The sequence below is a fragment of the Falco punctatus genome (genome assembly GCF_963210335.1).
Source record: "Falco punctatus genome assembly, chromosome: 10".
Classification (NCBI taxonomy): domain Eukaryota; kingdom Metazoa; phylum Chordata; class Aves; order Falconiformes; family Falconidae; genus Falco; species Falco punctatus.
Genome location: NC_137590.1, coordinates 35,647,389 through 35,667,358, shown reverse-complemented (window position 1 = coordinate 35,667,358; position 19,970 = coordinate 35,647,389). Strand labels below are relative to the sequence as shown.

The window sequence follows — 19,970 nt, the reverse complement described above, 5'->3', positions numbered from 1 at the left end:
AATGTCAGTAAATTAAAAATCGTTAGAGACATTTTGAAAAGCATTAAGGTTGAGAATTCTGTTAAAGGACGTGTTTATTACAAAGATGACTGAACCCTGTTAGAAATGAAAATATCACTTGACTGAAAGAACAAGGGCATACATATGTCTAAGTACACACAAACACATTCATACACACTGGCAAGCTTTTAAAAGAGCAAATTTCAGACACATAAAATGAAAGCGAGAATTTGAACAGGATGGGGAGTTGATATGGAAGCTTTTAATTGCTTCCTGATTTCTTGGGTCAAGTGTTGAATATGATAAAAGGGAAAGCAGAAGAGCATGATTATCTGTTTGATTCTCCCGCCTGCTGTTCTGTGAATGGAAGTGGTGAAGCACTGAGGAGGGGGCTAAGGGAGACTGGTCTGGAGAGAGGAAGGAAAGAAAAGGCTTCTCAAGACTGTCTAGTTTTGTGCATGAAAAGTTGGAAATACTGTAAAACTTAACTCTTTTAAGAGAAATGCACTGCTGTATTGTCTGAATGTAATGAATGCTTCTTTTCTTACCATAATCAGCAGAAATCATCCATCTCTAGAATGTTTTCTAATGTCTTGATTAGCACAAAGTTAATTTGGTGCTTATAAGTCCAAACCAAGGGGAGCATAATATTAACTTAGGGCCAAATCTTCATTTCCTTCCTTCACCAACTTCCTTTTGACATAAACAGTCATTTCGTTGAATAAGGAATAAGCTTAAAATATATGAGGACTTTATGATTTCACCTGTTAATAGAGTATTTCCATGTTACTCAACACGACATTTTTCTGTTGTGCATTTTATTCCTCTCTCCCCAAAACCTTCTGAATACTCCCTGAAATACAGCAGGTCCAGTTTGGTGTAGCACTCTGGCTTTCCAGCTTCCTTTCAAATAGATAACTAGAATTTGGACTTTCATTCTAGTAATACCAATAGACAAATTGATGTTGAATGTAAGTACGTCTTTTCCAGATTTGTGGCAAGCCACAGTGGTCTAAGGGGTACCTTCTTTTGTTTTTGAAGGCTGAACATTTTTATCCTTCTCTAATTGTAATATTCCCACACTGTTGTCTACGGGAGTTTGTCTTTCTCTCCTGCATCAATATACAAGACAGGCAGGGATGCCACACTTCTAAAAGAGCCACATGGAGTCTTTCAGGAGGCAGCCTAAAGCTACCTGAGGAGTCATCAGCAGGGTTTTCCAGTGATTATCACTCTCCTTAGTCTCCCTTGGGTTTTGTGCAGCTGGTGGAGTGCGGCTTTAGTGTGTGGTTAGCTGTGGTGCACAAATCCTGTATGGGTTAAAATAAGCTGGGACATCACCTCATGTCCTCCTAATAAGGTTTTCCTTCCATAGAAATTCATAGTACATTTCTGAACCTCCTTCTCTCTTCCCCCTCCCTTTTTACTTCTTAGTGAAGTGTGTTTTAAAGGGACAGTGTTCAAAGATGTTTTAATAGAAGCTCTACATGCAGAGCTGCTGCATGTCCCACACTTACTAAAAACAATAAGGATCTTCCACCCTGAAAACAAGGCTAACAAGCTCAAACTTTACAATGCAAAACTAACCACAATCTTTCTTGCCCCTATTGCCTTTTCTCCCCTTTGTTCCCTACAAGATTAGTGGATGCTCCCATTTAAGAGACATTTTAAAAGGGCAGTTTTTTGAGGCCACTTGGAATTGACTTTCTTGATACACCTGATATCTCTACAGAAACCTAATTTGCAGCATGGGGCTTTGTAATTTCATGCTAGAACAGCATAAAATGGAAGAATAACTCATCCAGAAGGAAGGGATTATGTAACAGTAGCAAAGGAGAATCAGGAGAGACAGTGCAGATCCTTTGGAAAGTGAGGTTGCTGATTCTGCAGCGCTATATACCTGCTAATTGGTTTCAAACAACAGGGAGATACATGGCCAACAAGCGGAAGAAAAGAGAGGGAAGAAAAAAGCTTGGTATTAATACAGCTCACCTAAATTCACTCAGACAAAAAGGCAGAGATCACGGTGATGTCCTGACAGATTTCTCCATACTGGGATAATAAAATGTATCAGAAGTTAGATACATTAGATGTGAATAATATGTTTGGAAATGAGACACATTTGGAATGCTTGGAAATCAGACTGGTATTGAAGGAGAAGCTGTGAGCAAGAAAAGCTCTGAGCCCACCAGGTAAGGAACATACTACAAGTCTACAAGTTCAGGGAAGTTCAGAGGAATTGCATTGTGCAGATGAAAGGATAACTGGAAGAATTAGCTGCACTTCTGGCAGTAGTGAGTGAGAACAAATCCTGGGCATGCTTCTCCTTACTGCATAGGTCTACTGAAGCCAAACTTTGGGAGGACTCTCTCCTTTTGTTTAAAACCCAAAATGTCTTCTGTTACATTTAGAATATCTTAAAGCTCTTGCTGTTAGTAGCAGTTTGCTTTGGACTTCTCAGTTACTATTTTATCAGCAACAACATTCTGCTGTTGTTTTGTGGGTATATTTGATATAGTGGTGCAAATCTTTTACCCATGCTTCATTTTTTAAAATAAAGGATTATTGCCATTTTAAGAATAGCTATAAAGGCTCTGCAGAGCTGTCCACATCAGTTTAGTAACCTCCATTTGTACTGGTTTTGGCTATGACAGAGAATTTCTTCACAGTAGTTTGTATGATGTTGCATTTTGGTATTGTGATGAAAACAGTGTTGCTGACGCAAGGATGTTTTTGTTATTGGTGAGCAGTACTTACACAGTGTCAAGGCCTCTTCTGCTTCTCACACTGCCCCACCAGTGAGCAGGCTGGGGGTGCGCAAGAAGCTGGGAGGGGACACAGCTGGGGCAGTTGACCAAAGGAATATCCCATACCATATAATGTCATGCTCAGCAATAAAACCAGCAGGGAGTGGAGGTTGGCATGGGCTGCTGTTGCTCAGGGACTGGCTGGGTATCAGTTGGTTGATGTTGAGCAAGTGTTTTCCTGTGCATCACTCATTTTTCTTGGTTTTGTTTTGTTGTGGGGGTTTTCCCATCTCTTTGTTGCTTGTACTTCCCCCCCCCCCCCCCTTTTTTTTTTTTTGTAAATTATTAAACTCTCTTTATCTCAATGCACCATTTTCCCTACTTTTACCCTTCTGATTCTACCCCTAATCCTGGTGAAGGGGGAAGTGAGCAAACAGCTGTGTGGTGCTGAGCTACCTGTCAGGGTTCAACCATGACACCCCTTCTGTGTGTTAATATATGAGTTCATATGCTTTTTTTTTTAGATATTGAGTAAACTTTAGGTTCTGAACGTAGTTTTCTTTTAATCAGATTGTTAACTGTGAATATATTTTATAGTGCATAGCTGCATGTAGTAGACACCCAACAGAGAACTTGCTGCCTCAGGCAAAGGATACAAAAATATTCAGTTTGTGCTAATCTGACTGAAAGTGGGCGATGTGCAGTGCTCCATCCTGGAGTCCACTTCCCTATTAGATTGCCAGCTTCCAAGTTTTTTCACCTATGGGTCACACTGCAGAGTATATCTTTTCTCCAGACTTCGAGAAGAGCATGGAGGAATTTAAAGATGTGGGTGGATTTAGTATGTTACTTGCAGTTTGCTAAGAAGAGCTTTCATTAGTGGACACTAATTCAGGCAGTGCATATTTACATTTTGCTAAACCCTTTTGTTTGTGCATCTAGAGACAATATGCACAGGAACTTTTAAAATACAAATAAATAAATACATGCCATTTTGTGGATGGAAAGTTAAATCCTAAAGACCTACGTGGCAGCTGACCAACTGGTAATCATGTTGAGCCTTCAGAATTATCCCTGACATTTGTGTGTAAAGCAGGTAGATGAATCTTGCCAGGCAGGAGCTAGCAAACAAACAGTACACTGAACAAATACGATACAGGGAAAAAAGTCTTAGATGGTGAAGGGAAAGCTGTGATTCCAGGACATTATTTTCACTGTAGCTTGTAGCAGTGGCAGTGGAGGAAAATTCCATGAAAAAGATGAAAAGCCTAGAATAACCCCTTAATCTCCTTCGTGCCTGTCCTATGTGACAACTCACCCTTTGAAAACAGAGAAGATACACTCTAGAATAGGAAAGTTTGAGCATAAAGAGATTGGGCAATGTTCAGAAGTAAAGTGAAGACAGAACAAAGAAGGTTTGTATTTAAGATGCTGAACTGTGACTGAGAGGAACTGAATTTTCTTCCTGCATCCTTCTTCCTTTTCCTCTGGCAAGTCACTTAATCTCTCAGTATCTCAGTTCTCCAATTGAATAATGAGGCAGTAATATTAAATAGTGCATTTCTTTTCATATTTGAGAGCTTTTGTTTGTTTTAAACTAGAATAATTTTACAGAACTGAGGTAGGAAATGTAACTAAATGGTTGAAAGAGAAAAGTGGAGGGGGGCAGAAGAGAAGGAGTTGTGGCAAAGGCTGAAGGTAGGAGTCTCCTACCCTGGATCAACAACATCAGTCAGAACAGTGTATGTACACATAAAAATGGTTTAATCAGAGAAAGTGCCTGGTACAATTAGGTCCCCATCTAAACAGAGACCTTTGAGTACTATTGTTATTGGGCAACAGTAGTAACGAGAGGGGAACTGCCTGTAAGGGGTGTTTGTGACAAAGTAGTCTGAACTGTACTGTCTGACAATTCACTGACAATTGCAGCAGTGCAAAGCCAGACTGATATTACTTAATTCTTGTTGCCCAGTGCCACAGGGAAAGCTATGAGAAAAACAAATGTTCAGTGGGGTCGAAGTTAAAAAAGAATCATGGTCGTGAAGAAAGGTTCCCAGAAATGTGTCCTGAAGAGAGTCACAGAGGATAACTCTGCAGTGGGGTAGATCACTTTGTTGCCTTCATTTTTCAACAGACCTTCTCAACTAGCTTCAGTTGCTGTCCTGTACACGTAACTTTGGTGCTGTGCTCCCCCTGCCCCGCCCCATCCTGATCTTTGTTTCTGTGCAGACGCTCAAGTGATAACTACCTGTGACGGTCCAAATGGGTGTGTCTGGTCCTGGTGGCTGTATCATATATATGACATGACAGCCAAGGGCTAATGTGAGCAATGTGCCTACCCTACCCAACAGTGCTGGTCAAGGTCTGATTCAAGCCAAGTTTGAAAGAAACTTAACTTCTGTAGTTGGTATGCAAAGATGACTTGACTCCAAAATTAGTGGACAGCCCTGGGCCTGCTGAGCTCTCCTGCATGGCAGCAGGCTGCGTGACAGGAACTCCCCTTGAGGAGAGATGCGCACCAAGGTTGCTCCTTGAGGCAGAGAAATTCCTTCTCACAACAGATTTCTCGGTAAGTGATTAATAGCATGATAAAGTTTGAAGTCTTAGTTAAGTGGTATAAAGGATTGATTGTGCACATATAATCCTTTAGATATAAACCATTGACCAAGTCTGAGACCGAGTCTGGATCTAGCCACATCTAAACTCCCCTCTGAGAAGGAGCTCAGAACACAAGAAGGAGCTTTCTGAACCTCATGACTCAATGGGAGAGTCTTCCTAACAGTTTTGTCTGACCCTGTCCTCTGTGCAGTAAATACTCAAGTGTACCTTGCCATCAAATCTTGTTAAACCACTGTTGCATTTACTATGCTGTTTTATACCAATAAACATATTGCTGCTTGTCTCTTACGAGAAACTTCAGAGGCTTCTGTAGGAGCCAACAGCAGCATTGCAGCTTGCAAGTGCATTTACAGTATAAAATTGTTACTTCAAATGACATATAAATACGTGGTGAATTCTACTCAGATGGAAAACAAATCTCTGTTGCTGATAAACTGTTTCAATAGCAGTATTTACAGGCCATACAAAATTAAGGTTGTTCTTTTAAACCAGGGATAAAGAACCAAAATGAGACCAAAAAAAATCACATATGCAGCACTGTCCTTTCTACAATTTGCAATCTTCGTGAATGATGTATAGAGGGCTCAGATAATCCTATGATGGTTCTGTCTTTCCCATCTTTATTTTAGGGGGGGGAGGGAAGAAAGAAAATTATGTGCTTGGTTGTCACAAAGAAAAAGCGAAGTCATATTTTTAATGCACATATTTTTCATGTTCTGAATATAGCTGTAGGGCTGAATTCCTGCAGGGAAAATGGGCACAATTACAGTCAGGTGACGCCACCTTTGCATTGAAGAGACCATATGTGCCAGAAGGTTTTACGCAATGCTGTAAGCATCAGAAGGGAAGCTGAGCAAGAAGTGACTTGAAACAGGTATGTGAGCGTATGTGTTATACAAACACATTACATGTGTGTTATACAGACTTTTGCTTTCTTTAGAGTTTATTAAAACTTCAGTTAAAACCACAGTTACAGCAGCAACTCATTGCTTTTAAACAGCAGTCTTCTTAGCCTGAAAACTTTACATACAGAGATAATGAGAACTAGCTTTTTCTTACCTGCCTTATTTCATTTTCAGTCTTTGATTTGATTCATTACCTTTCCTGGCATTCATTCTTTCCATATGTATTCTAGCGGACAACTTGAGGTATACATGAGGTGTCATGAGAGTTCATATGCACACATACTTGGGCAGTTATCCTAACTATAAGACCATTGTATGTCAACAAGTTAGTGATGTATGGAACAGTTAACCAGAGAAGGTGAAGGCTTCTTATTTGGGCCTGTGGTGTGCTGCACAGATCCTCTGGCCCCAGGGGAAACCTAACCTGCTTATTGTAATGAAGGAGCCTGTTGGCAGCTCCCATGTGGCACCAGTGATTACACCACCTGCGTGTCCTGTATCTTAAAACACACTTCAACACATTTCCATTTTTCTGCATTTTTCTCCAGCCTTTTAGAAGATAGAAAGGAACGAAGTACACTGTCTTTTAAGTATTGGGTTTGTAATTTCTTCCTGTAAATTACGGTATGTATATTACATATTGCAGTAAGTGCTGAAGACCATGATCAAAAGGACCTTTTGTGCTAAGCACTCTGTGTGTGTTCATTGACACGGAGATCCTGCCCTTGAGCATGCAGATTTGTAATGCACAACAGGTGTGTTAGTATCGCCTGTTTGGGAGTGGAGAGGCAGTGTGGCAAGATCAAATTATTGAGATCACAGAGCCTATGGAAACTGATCCTAGATCTTTAACGAGTCTAACAAGATGAGTATTGCTTTTGCGCTTAAAGCAATTAGCTTTAAACACAAGACCAATACCTCATCAGAAGTCTCCCTTGTAGGGAGAAAATTAATTTTCTTCTTCACTCAGATACTTGTGTACTGAACACTAAGGTGACACCTAATGATCAGTGAGCAGAAGTAGGAGCTGGGAAGTGTTTGATGTATTTAGCTACAAACTAGACTCATCCAGTCTAGATGTTTGAGAACTCTGAAGCGACAGGTGACTCACTATCTAGTTGGTTTTCCTCAGCACTGTCTCTAGTCCCCTAAGAACTTTGAGGTTGTTGGCAGAAACCTGCTACAAAGTTGCCAAATGTGCTGCATTTTCAGAGGCACTGCGCTCCTGCAGCTTCCGTTGACTTCCCTGAGGCTGAGGGAAGGCAGCTCTGCAAAGCAAAACCAACTGTCCCTCCCTGGGCAGAGCTCCAGGCTCTCTTTGTAGGTTGGTCATGACTTTAAAGGAGGCTGAGGATTTGACCACAAGGAAACCAGAGCCAGTATGTACAAGAATCCTATCACTACATGCACCAAGTGTATTTCTGTGCAATTTACCCTGTTCCCCATAGCCTCTCACATTCAGCAAGAAAAGCTCTGGAGGAATGATGGAAATAGTAAATCAGGCTATGGTATTATTTGAAAATAATCTTTTTCCAAAGGGAATAACAGGCTAGGGACTTTCAAGAAGGTGGGACTTTAGAGCTGACAAGTGTATCTAGCATGTTGATGTGGTAATGAAATTAGTTCTGCACTGTTTGGTAAACAGCAAACTTCCTTGCAAGGTTTGTGATTAAACATCTAACAGAAAATAATGATTTTCTTGCAGGCATTTAGGCACCAAATATAAAGAGGCACAGGGAGAACCAACCAGATAAAGAACCTGCTAAATATTAGAATTGAAAGCCACTATTATCATAGAGTCCTCATACTATTCACTGTTAATTATGAAAACTAATAGCTACAAAATTGAAGTACCCAGTGGGAGACAGTATGACACTGAACTTGCAGAATTCCTTCCCCCTTCAGTCCCTCTACACAGGCAAAAAATTGGTGCCTATTCTGTAAAAAACAGCAGTTAGAGGAGAGAGATGGCATATTGATTTGCCTCTGTATCTTGTTATTGAGGAGGAGCAACAAATTAGCTAAATTATGAAGGAGAAAAACTGTGTTTTGCTGCATGTAAGCAAAGATTTCTATAATTAAATACATTAAGTAAACAGAAGAGCAGTTTGCTTGCCTGCGGATGGAGTGGGAGAGAAAGACTTTCTGCCCATTACTATGAGTGTGGGGAATTGTACTTTACCTGAACCAGTGGGAAATGTTTGTTATGTTAAGCAGAGATTCACAGTTGCACTACTTGTGCCTACACAAAATACTAGATCAAATGAGAAATGTATGAGCAAATTGAGTATGCAGTATTTGGAAGAAATCTGAAAGAAATTTGGGCTTGTTAGCATTACTCTAAAATAATATCCTCAACTTCCTGAAGGAAGTTGTTCCTTCTTCCTGTGTTATTTCACTTATTTTTCATTGTTTCACTCCTTCCGTGTCTTGGTTTGTATTTTGGTGATGGGAAATCTGGTGAGTGGACAACAGCAATTCCTTCATTTTTCTATATACTTATTTTCTTAGGAAAAAAAAATAGAAAAAGAGAAAAGAGGAGAAGAAAAGAGCAAATAAAAAATGGAACAACTATATGGAGAATCTAACAGCATATTAATGAGATTCCTACAGTATCTACTCACAGACTGGCATGATGCTGGGTACAAATACAGGTATAACAACTGAGAACACTGCACATCCTCCTTCTGTGAGACTAGAATGCCAAAATCTAAATTGCCTTAGTTTTTGTCTTCAAATAACGACTTCTGAATTCTGTCTTTTTTAAAATGAGGCAGCAGGGAATTCTCCTACTTGAAAAATAATCTAGATAAAAAAGGATGATCTGATTCAATAAAAAAGATGTGAAGATTTAATTTGCTAGACTTCCTCTCTAGAGAAGAGAGCAGATTCTTTTTTAAATAAACAAGCATGTTGATTTATGCCCAATTACTGTGGGTAGGTGGTTTTGCCAATCAAACATAACAGGTATACGTTGTAGAACAACTTGAGGAGTTGTTGAGAGCATGCAACTCAATAAAAACAAACAGGTCACCACACTTAAGTAAGAATAATGAACTGCAAAAGCACAAGGCAAGGAAGAACAAGCTAAGTAACAGCATGGCAGAAAAAGATTTGGATGTTAACATAGATCATAAGCTGAACAGGAGTAAACAATGTTATGCTGCTGTAAAAAAGGCAAACCCTTGTTGCAATTTATAGCCAATGTTACAACCTACAAACCATTTAGTAATTCTTCAGCTCTCCTTGGAGCTGTCTGTGCCCCAGCTGGAATGCTGTGTCCAATTTTGGGTACTTCAAGGAAGGTATGGTCCTGTTTGAATAAAAAGAGAGGAAGACAACAATTATCAGGCTTCATAAAAGTATACTTAGAGGTGAAGGCTGAAGGTATTGGGTTCAGTTTAGACTGGCATTTGTCTGAACAGCTGAGCTTCATAGAAAAGAAAACTAAGAGGTAAAACAACAGCGGTTTTCAATACATAAAAAGTATTTTCAGTGAGAGGAACAAGCTGTTTTCTGTGCCTGTAGTGGACAGGGCAGACATTTTGCTCTCATAACTGTTTGCTCATCTCCTTTGAAGTGCTGTCTGGAAATTGAAGTGTTATCCAAATAACAGTAAATACAGTTTTTGCACTGCTACAGTTTTCCTGGTGCATTAAAAATGCACTTAAGAAATACAATTCAGGAAAAGCATGGTGGAACTGGAGAAAAGGGAAAAAATCATAGGAGATTGCGCTTCTCCTCTGAAGCAGCTGCTGTCTGAAATTGTTTTCAAAGAACCTTCTCCTCACCTCTGTGCTGAGTGAACCTTCAGTAAATCCTGGCACAAGCTTGATTTGAAATGAAATAACTCCCATTTTGGAGTGGACTGTGTGATGAAGATGTAGTTATAAAATAAATACTGATTCAGCTCTAACTTTCAATTTTGTCCTCATTAAGTTGCTCAACCAGGTGTTGAAGCCAATAGAATTTGCTTTTCCTCTGTTGGAAAGCTATTTTGAGTGCAGCGTGACTGAACAACAGCCACTTATTAGAGGCTCGGCAGTCCTCTCGGCTTTTCTGCTAGAATCCCCCGCAATTGCTCGAACAACACTTTTGCCAATACTCATCTAGCTCAATCAGTAGCTATAACTCTGGAGTATGAAATTATGCCATAGTTGAGATGGTGGTAAGTTGCCTGCTGTTTAACATCTCTGTTTCATGGCCTGGTGTCGGGAGGGATGCAGTGCTGATTTTGAGCTTCAGTTTGTATGTAGTTCTTTCTCTCTTGTCTGTCCAATTGAATTCCCGTGTAGTTTCAGTGCAGTATGCATCCTGGCTGGAATTCCTGTGTAATGTTGTTGTGTCTTCTTACAGAGTTGCCATGTTTCATGCTGGAGCTATCTTTCCTTCCTGATGAGGGATGTAATCCTCCTGCATCCCAACTGGACTGTGAGGATTAATTAAAGTTTGCACTGCACTGTGAGTACCTTGCATGCTATTGAAGTGGAAATTATTGTTTATTACAGCCAGTCTGAATGCTATCTGGGATTTCCATGTTATTGTTCCAGCTCTGTTGTGCATCACCAAGCTTGAGCTGGTACTGTGAACAAAAGATTAACATTGTGCTCTGTTGCTGTGTGTTTGGTGCTATATCCAGCACCTACATAAGGCCACATACATCCTGAGAAGCTGTGCTCAGCACACTAGGACTCTGAGGGCTTTTCTGTAGCTTGAAGCCTGCAACATCCCTTTCCTTTTTCTGCACTTCTGCTTTGGTATGGGCTGGATCCACAGAGCAGTGGATCCCATTGGCCTTCTCCACTGTCACCCTTGTTTGCTATTAACCTCAAGCCAGCTTTGGGGGACTGTGTAAAAAATGATGGTAGAATTGGGCTCTGCATTTTGCAAAAGATGCTTTTTCCTATGCAACAGAATTGTATCTCGGTGTGTCATCTAAAGTCCTATGGGGACATGGTGAAAAGGGCTGACCTTGCCTGAGACCCAAGCCAGTGTTAAAAGTGATGAGTAGCCATCCCACAATATTCTTGTGTGCTTGTAGCATCTACAAAACTTAACTGAAAACTTGTTTTGCTAGTTCATGGTGAGATCCTTCATTGGTCTCTGCAGGGTCAGATGGATAACTCTGAACTAAACAAATCACAGCCATGATTTTTTTTACTCTGCTTTTATGCACTAGCTTAGTCAGCTTAGTTTAGCTATAAGTGCATTTAAAAAACACATTCCTGTGACTTCGCTGTCTTCATAAGCCATAATAAACAAACAGGGTTTAAATGATGTGAGAACTCCCCAAGTATCATGACAGATACTCATTAGTGACATTAAAAATGGCATAAAATGTAACCACCCAATTCACTTGTGAGCTTTCCCGGGGAAAGACATCAGCTAACAAACAGTTAAAAGGTCACTTTCTGGCTGAAGGATTCTATTATGTATCTCACCTAAATAAACTGGGAGGCTTGACCTTCTTAAAGGGGCACGATTTTTAAAGAGGTACAAATGTAGTCCTTTCACGACACTAATTACTGCTGTCTACATTTTTGTAGATCTGACAGGTTAGACCCCAACACTGAGCTGCCAAAATTTAGTTGCTGTCCCATGGAGCGTTGTGTTCCGTCACTCCTCCCATAGTATCAGACTTTCCTCAACCTTTCAAGTGTCCCTTCTGGTTTTGTGAACAAGCACAATGTTAATTTGGCAAGAATTCTGCTGTAACTGTTCTTCGGTGAGGACGGCATCCTGTGCATTACTCTCCTCTGTACCATGAGACATCAGTTTCTGGTTTTATGGAGAAAAGCATGGGTGGTGTCTACACTTTCAGATTCTGGAGACGGGCTAGGGAGCAACGCCTATTTGATAACTTCCAAGCAATCACTATATATGGACATATATTTGTTTCTCTCTACACCTCTCCAACCTGCTGTCCAATTTCATTCAGTTTTTACTTAACTTCTTCAGAGATAATAAGCTCTTAGAAATTTCATAAAAATAGGTAGCTGGTTACAGAAAATAAACCATATTAGTGATCCCACCAGGCAAAGGTTTCAGCAAAGGTAATTGTCATCTTTGGCATTTGGCCTCGTATTGAGGAAACAGCATGGAGAGCTCGGAAATGTGTTACCTCTTACCCAGCCAGCAGCTGGGAGCAAGGAGATGAGTTTATAAAAAAATGTGAATGGAAAGCTCCAGGTGAAATTTCAGAGAACATGGGGCTTATGACAGATCTGTAGAAGCAAGTTTAATAGAAGATGTGGGAGATGAAAGAGAGCATCAAAGCAAAAGAGAGGATGGAGAAGAGGTGCAAAAGGGGTAGAAGCATTTAGGAAAGAACAGATGAGGCAATGGAAAAGGAGAGATTCTGGGAGGGCCAAATGAAGAACTGGGAAGAACAGAGAAAAGACTGGGAATCAGAATGAAAGACTGATACAGGAGAAACTGACATCTAAATTTTTATTACAAGATAAACGCAATTTATTGTCATTATGGCTTTTTTAATTACCTTTCAACCTTTTTTTAATGATGACCATATGCTGCAAATAACAGGGGTTTATGACTTGTTCTCTCACCTTTCCCATGGCTTACATTCACACTTTAATTACTACATTGACATCAGATGTCTCGCTAATGTTTTTGCACCAGTGCTCCCTATTTGTGATGATACCGCACTTGGGGAAGCAGAACCACCTGTCCCTCCTGGGCGAAGGCTGTTTGCTGTGTCGTGGATGTCCACCAGATGGCAAAGCCGGTATTTTTGTAGCGTTTCCAGGCCACCTTCAGGTACTAATTTACCCTAGGGAGAGTGGGGGCTTGTTTAACAGCAAATCCTTTACTGCATAGTTTAAAAATGGTGATTAAAAATAAGTGTTTAGATTATCTGTGGATTTCCTAGGAATAATAATAAAACAGGAAAATAAAAGAGGCAGTTAGAAAATGGTGGTGCTGTCAGGAAGGCACAATGTTCACTCTAGTCACTGCCTATCTCTGGATGAGCAAAACCTCAGGAATCTCTGAGGCAGTGTTACTACTTTTTTCTGTTGATATAAATTTTATAGGGACAATAATTTTGTCTCATGTCTAACTTCTTTGAGATTGTTGTGATTAGACCCGGTCTTAGAATGAAATCCATAGTAAGTAAAACTACGTAAGTTACTAAAATAACTGCCCATGACTTACCTAAAACTGATTTCCTAGCTTGTTAGACGTAAAAATAACAATGAGGCTTGTTAATGCTCTTTTCCCTCCAACCTGCCCTCATGATGTCAGGATTGTAATTATGGAGATGAGCACTGATCTTCTTCTGTTACCTCTGTGGGTTTTACTTACTGTTTTAACCATGTTGGCTCAAGAAACAGCTATCATTTAACCATCAAAACTGCTGGATGATTTAGAGTTCATGAAAGAGGCTACATCTGGGTAGCATCTGTTATAAATTAATGTTTGTACAATGCTAACTGTATTGGTACAGAAGGTTCATACAGACAGGGCACATATCTGATACTGTAAGTGCTGAATGTTCTTAATCATGTGGCTTAATTTGACATTGCATTGCCCCTTCATACAGAGTACTGTCTCTGCTGAAAGGCTTATACAAGGGGCAGTGAAAAAAATCTAGTCCCTGTAGCTTCGTCCAAGCAGCTTAACCCCTTCTCCCTGCAAAGAAAAAAAACCCAAACAACCTACGTCAAAAGGCTCTTTAAAGACTTAAACTAAAAAATACACCCAACCCCCCCCCAAAAGAAACAAAGGGGAGGAATTTACCCTTCTTTTTAAAGAAAAAAAAAACCCAACATGTCTTTTCAGGTTTGGTTTCTTTTCTGGTGGCAGGAACAAGGGAAGGATGATGTGCTGCTTTAATGGTTTTGTAGGCTGACCTGAATTCTGCTTCCAGCAGAGGAGCGTGGGCAGGGGTGCGGGGCGCTGCAGCCCTTCTCTTCTGCTGGCTGTTGGCGTTCAGCTGGTTCAGGGGCTCCCCATCACTCCTGTCGGCAGTACGTGTTTTTCTGAGTATCAAGACACAAGTAAAAAGACGAGGCTGTTCCTGCTGCAAGTAGATGCTAGGGTAGCGGGGGAAAAAAAGCTAGTGCTAAATTTGGAGCGTTCCTAATTGCACTGTTCTATTTCCAGCTGCCAAAATCTACACTAGAATTTTAATTAAGGGCTAAATTCATACAGCAGATCCTAACAACAGGAAAGAGTTATGTTATTTAAATAGGCTTTGAAATGATCAAATTTTATCTCCCAGAGCAGCACAGGGATGAACATGAAAGCTGCTTTTGTCCGTGCGGGCAGGGCCGCGCTGGCTGCAGCGCTGGCAGAGCTGCGGGGCGGGGCGAGCAGCGCATGGCGAGCGGCCCTGCCAGGCACCCGCTGCTCCCGCGGGCCGAACCGGGGTGGGGGGCCCCCGCGGACGCCGCGGACCCCGGGCCAAGCCGGGGCCGCCGGCCGCAGCCCCGAGGTGCCGGCTCCTGGCCAGCGCCGCGGCGCCCCCCAGCGTCAGCGGGCCGCGCCGTGCCGGCAGGGCAGAAGGGCGCGTGCGCGGGAGCCGCCCCGCTCGCTCGTCGCTACGCGCATGCGCGGGGGGACCTGCCCGCGGCGCCCGCCCCGTCCCTGCGCGCCTGCGCACGGCGCGGCCCTGGAACCCGCCAGAAGGGGCGGGGCCGGGTCAGCTGACGCGGCGGCAGCGCTGAGTGACGGCTGGCGGCGGCCGCGGAGCCCCGGCGGAGCGGCGGCCTGGCGGGGCGGCAGGAGGGGTCTGGGCCCGAGCCCGAGCGAGCCGCTATGGCCACCACCGTCACCACTCAGCGGGGCCCGGTGAGTGCCGCGGCGGGCGAAGGTTCCCCTTCGCTCCTGTGACTGCGCGGCGCCGGTGAGGCGAGGCCCGGCTGGGGCTGCGCTGGGCTTCGGCCCCGGCCCCGCTCCCCTCGGGCCGGTGCTGCGGCGCCGCTCGGCGGGGGCGGGCTCGCCCTGCTCGTGTCCCGCCCGCCGCGCGGTGGAGCGGAGCGAGCGCTCGCCGCTTGCCCGGGATGCGGGGGCGGGGGCGGGAGAGCCTGCCTGCCTGCCTGCCTGCCTGCCTGCCTGCCTGCCTGCCTGCCTGCCTGCTGCTCCTCCGCCTGGCGGAGAGCCGCCGGGGAAGGGGGCGGCAGCCGCTCCTGCGGGCTGGGGGCGGCTCTCTGCCCACCCTTTGTCCGCGGCCTTCCGAAGGGTTGGGCGGCTTAAGCCTACCCACAGCTGAACCGCTGCGGAGCGGGGCAGAGCTCTGCGCCCTCAGGGGCCGGCGGGGCGCGCAGAGGCCGCCGCCCCCGAAGCGGTCACACGCCGGCGGGCCCGCGGTGCCGGGGTGGGTGCTGCCCCGGGCTAATCCTGCCCCACGGAGGGGTGCGTGCTGCGGTGTAACATCAGCCCTCCGCTGCTGTGCTGTCCCTGTCCGCTGCTCTGGAAGGATCTGGTAGTCCTTGGCAAGCGGAGGTGGCTCTGCAGGTGAAATAAGGTTTCTTAAACAATTTAAACGACTAGAAGCAGCAGGGTTTGCGTGTGCGCCTGTGCAGCCTCGGTGAAGCACCAGAGCACTGAGTTATTAAACTGCTGATCTTGGAAAACCGCATCGTTGTTTGGTGCTATCTCCTGGCAGTAATACTACACGATCATCGATTTAATTCCTTAACGTGCCTTATTTGTCCCGTCTTCCAGAACAGATTCTTTTTATAAGGATTGTGGTAATAGTTGTGGCGTTGGAAGAAAAGTTTTAAGTGGAGGATTAAGGTAATAAAGTTTTTTGTTGTCTCTTGATGGTGTCACGAGAAGACTCCAGCGGCTGGCCCCAGAGGTCCTGTGCAGCGCTGGGGGTGCTGGCACCCAGGTAGGATTCTGTCAGAGTGTACCAGGTTTTACTCAAAATAATATAAATTTCTGGAAAACGGTCAGAGTTTGTTTAAAAGTAATTTCACTTATAGTTAGTCTTGGGTTTGTTGGGAGGAGATGTGGGAGCAGGGACAGAAGGGACGGGTAACCAAGTGGTTTGGACAGAAGGGACGGGAGGCCTGGCCGCAGTCTGGGTTTGCGGGAAGGTGAAACTGCAGATATTTCTCTCTCTGCGATGTAGTGGCATTTCTTTTTGAGAGAATTTTTACTTGCCTATGGTGCTAAGCACCTTGTTGGTATTCAGTGAAGTACTTTGAATATCTGCTTGGTTTAGGTTGATGAAATATTCTTCCTGGGCTAAGATTTTAGAATCTTCTTGGACATGGCTACAATCTTACAGATGTTTGAAAATCATAACTGCCTAGCCTTTCTGAAATGTTTTAAAGAACCTGTATCACAACACTTGGAATGTTACTCTTCTAGATGTCTTATTTTAGAATTAACCAGGTGCTCCTGTATAAGCTCTTGGCAGTCTTTTGTTACTTAAAATTGATTTGAGTCTGACAAGAGGAAAGGCATATGATGATTTATCTTGTACAACTTTGGCTTTTTGGTTTTAAATTTTTGGGGTTTTTTTCCTGTATGTTCCTAACATTGTTGTGCACTCTTTTCTTCCTCGTCTTAACCGCTTTAGAGATTGGAGTATTTTTCAAATGACTTAATAAATTTTGCAGTATTAAGCTGCCATTCACGGGTCAGGATGTTGATAGGTTACATGCCAGCCTTTCTTAATTCTCTCTAGAGAAGATAGAATTCTACTTGGTTTTATATATACAGCTGCGTTACAAATGAATAGCCACTAAACGGTGCTAAAGGATTGGGAAACGTTTTCTCTTTAGTGCTGGAGAGAACAGTTCTGTCCCTTTCTGTTTGAACAGGTGAGAAAACATTCAAGGTTGTTTTGTGCAGGTAAGAAAATAAAGTATGCTGCTATACTGTTGCCAGTCTTGTTCTTACACCTGTGCTTTCCAGTTTATGATGATGCTTATTTGGTGAATAATTAAAATTTCTGTTTGCTGTTAAGTTTTTCAGAAGAAACAGAACTGAAATTCACCCTGTCTGTTATTGGTAAATATTCTGCTAGAATACAGATTTCTCTGGCTGTTTTCGGGATGTTATGGAATCAGTGTGTTTCCACATTTTGTGATCTTTTGAGGACAGACTTGAAATCTAAACTGTGGCTGAATATATAAGGGCTGCTAAATGATATATTTTTCCAAGTGAGAGTTATTAATAATTGGTTTGATCAGGCTTCAGGTTAAATCTGAGACACCAAAACCTTGTATTTGTGATTCCTTAGCTAGCTAAGCAAATCCAAAATTAGTATCTGTGATTATTGACCATGCTGGCAAGTAGGTCAGATCCACCAAAATTAGATCAAGTACCAAACTAGGACTACCTGGATCTCTGCTCCTAATTTCCCTAATAATCACTACCCAGATGATTGGAAATCTTCTAATGGCCAGGCTATATTTATAATGACTTCTCTCATCTTGTCCTAATACTGTCATTTAACTATTAGTTTTGTTGTCTCTGGTATTACTGGAAGTTTTGTCGCGACTCTTCAGAACTTTGTTATCTTTTTCTGAACAAAGGTGGTGAAGAAGCAATTCCTGTTTGTATTGTCCAGTACTGATACATGTTACGCTGTCACACAAGCAATTTTGAATACAAAGTCCTATAACCAGAATAATTGTGTTGATAATTTTGGGTATAATTGAATATTTTATTAGATGTTTTGTTTCTTACTAGAATGTGGATATATGTAGTATTAAAATCTTGGTCTATGAATATGGAAATCTCATTAAGACACATTGTTGCAATCATTTCAGATTCCAGAAGTTGTTCAAAAAGTTGAGGGAGTAAGATGAAATTGAGTGTTTCTAAGCAAAATGTGAATTAATTTTTAAGTGCTGTGATCTGGTCTCTGGAGCATGTTCCTTTGACAGAAAATGTTGAGGGCAGCATTGATGATGCTTTGAAGTTCTTGCTTTCTACCAGGTAAAAGTACTACCTTAAGACACTAAGTGACTTGTTTTCTGTTGCATTCAATGACATTTTCTTGTAACTAGGCCTTGAAGGAAAGAAAGATTTGTACTGGTATGTCTAGTAGTAGCGTAGAAAAAAACAGAAGTCTGTTCCTGGAATTGATGGCAATTATCCTTCTTCTTAATGATAATCCCAATATGAATTTGGGGTTTTCCTTGTTTTGAGCTGTTTCTGTGGCTTTTCCCGATGTTATTCCTGTTACCTTGAGTGCAGTCCAAATGCATGAAACTCAAATATGCTATAAATGCTTCTTGAATTTCAGATGTCTTATGGACACTCACTCTATCTGTAATTTTTAACGTCTGTTTATATACAGTAGTTCCTGCCATACTCGGCAAGATTTCAGAATTATTGTTTTAGTGAAGAAAGGAATCTCTTTTGATTATAATCAAATGGTTCATATTGATTTCTTCTTCAGTAAAACCAAACTTTCTTTATTAACAGTGATGCTTTTGCACGGTGGAATGTATTTTGCAAATATTTAAATGTTAGTGTCTTGGACTAATTTAGATGTGCTGGGAAAATCCAGAGGCAGCAGCTAGTGGCAAAATACTTGGTTGGCAGTAAATATAGGTGGTGTACTAGGGGGAAAGGGAAAAACCTATTAAGGTGATGACTGTAGGATCATAAAGTCTTTAAAGGTAGGCATATGGAAACAACAGAAGCAACAAAATAGATGGAAATTTTCTGGCAACAGGAAAAATCATAAGAACAGGAAAAGTGTCTGGTACCTTGCAGTACCTGACACATTTTTTGGGATGTTTAAAAAAAGAAAAACAAAACAACACTAAGAAAGCCCAAACGTAGAACCAAACAGCAGAAATCCGTAAATGTAGTAAACTTAATTGCTGTTATTTGTTTCTTTGTCCATCTCTAAATGGAAATGCTGATGTAGAGCCTTTGAGTACAGTTCTACAGGAGTATAACCAGATGTGTCATGCTATAACACGAGTTAGGTAGAATCCTAGAACAGTTCAGGGTAGAAGGGATGCCAGGAGTCTGTGTTGTCCCACCTTCTTCTAAAAACATGGTCAATTTTTAATTTGGGCCAGGTTGCTCAGGGTTTTTTCTGGCAGGTTCTTCAAAATCTCTAAGGTGAGAGTTTTTGCAGTCTTGCTGGGCAGTTTGTTCCTTGCTGTGGTTGCCCCTGCAATTAATTTCTTTTCCCTCCTTATTTAATGGCAAACATCCCCTGTTTCAGTTTGACAGCTGAAGTCTCCTTTCTTCTTGCCTTGTATCTCAGAAGAGAACCTGGCTCTGTTTTCTTAATGACCTCCTCATAGATACTGGAAGCAAGGTTCATCCCAGGTTTCTTCTACTCTAAACAAATCCTCAGCCTGTCCTCACAAGTCTTGCGCTACAGCCCTTTTCATGGGCCATCCTGGTGGATCTTTGCTGGGCTTACTCAAGTTTATCATTTTTCATGTACTACTGGCCCCCAAATGGGTTGCATTGTTGCAGATGTGGTCTTACGAGTGCCGAGCAAAGGGAAACAATTGCTTTCCTCAGCCTGCTGGCTAGGCTTCTGTGGATGTAGTGTAGTATGCTGTTAGGCTTCATTGTTGTGAGCGTGCTCTGCTCATTCATGTTCAGCTTGCTCTGCACAAGGATCCGCATGTTTCCCTCTGTAGAGCTGCACCCCTGCCAGTTGTTCTTTAGCCTGTGCTGGTGCCAGGGATTTTTCTGGCCAAAGTACAGGACTTTGCACTTGCTGAATTTCATGGAATTCCTG

General features: G+C 42.3%; 1 protein-coding gene across 5 annotated transcripts in view; it reads left to right on the top strand.

Annotated features, from left to right (window-relative positions):
- TOLLIP (toll interacting protein) overlaps positions 1–19,970 on the top strand; it is a 73,324-nt gene that overhangs the window by 24,465 nt on the left and 28,889 nt on the right. For 2 of the 5 annotated variants that reach the window (XM_080404070.1, XM_080404071.1), the window contains one exon: positions 10,628–10,732. Coding sequence is in view for 3 of the 5 variants with exons in the window: in XM_080404068.1 (XP_080260194.1) it covers positions 12,926–13,048 (123 nt within the window). In the remaining 2 variants the exon portion in view is untranslated. Of the gene's footprint in view, positions 1–10,627; positions 10,733–12,910; positions 13,049–14,900; positions 15,083–19,970 lie in introns of those variants that run through there. The other 3 variants (XM_080404068.1, XM_080404069.1, XM_080404067.1) reach the window with 3 other exon arrangements.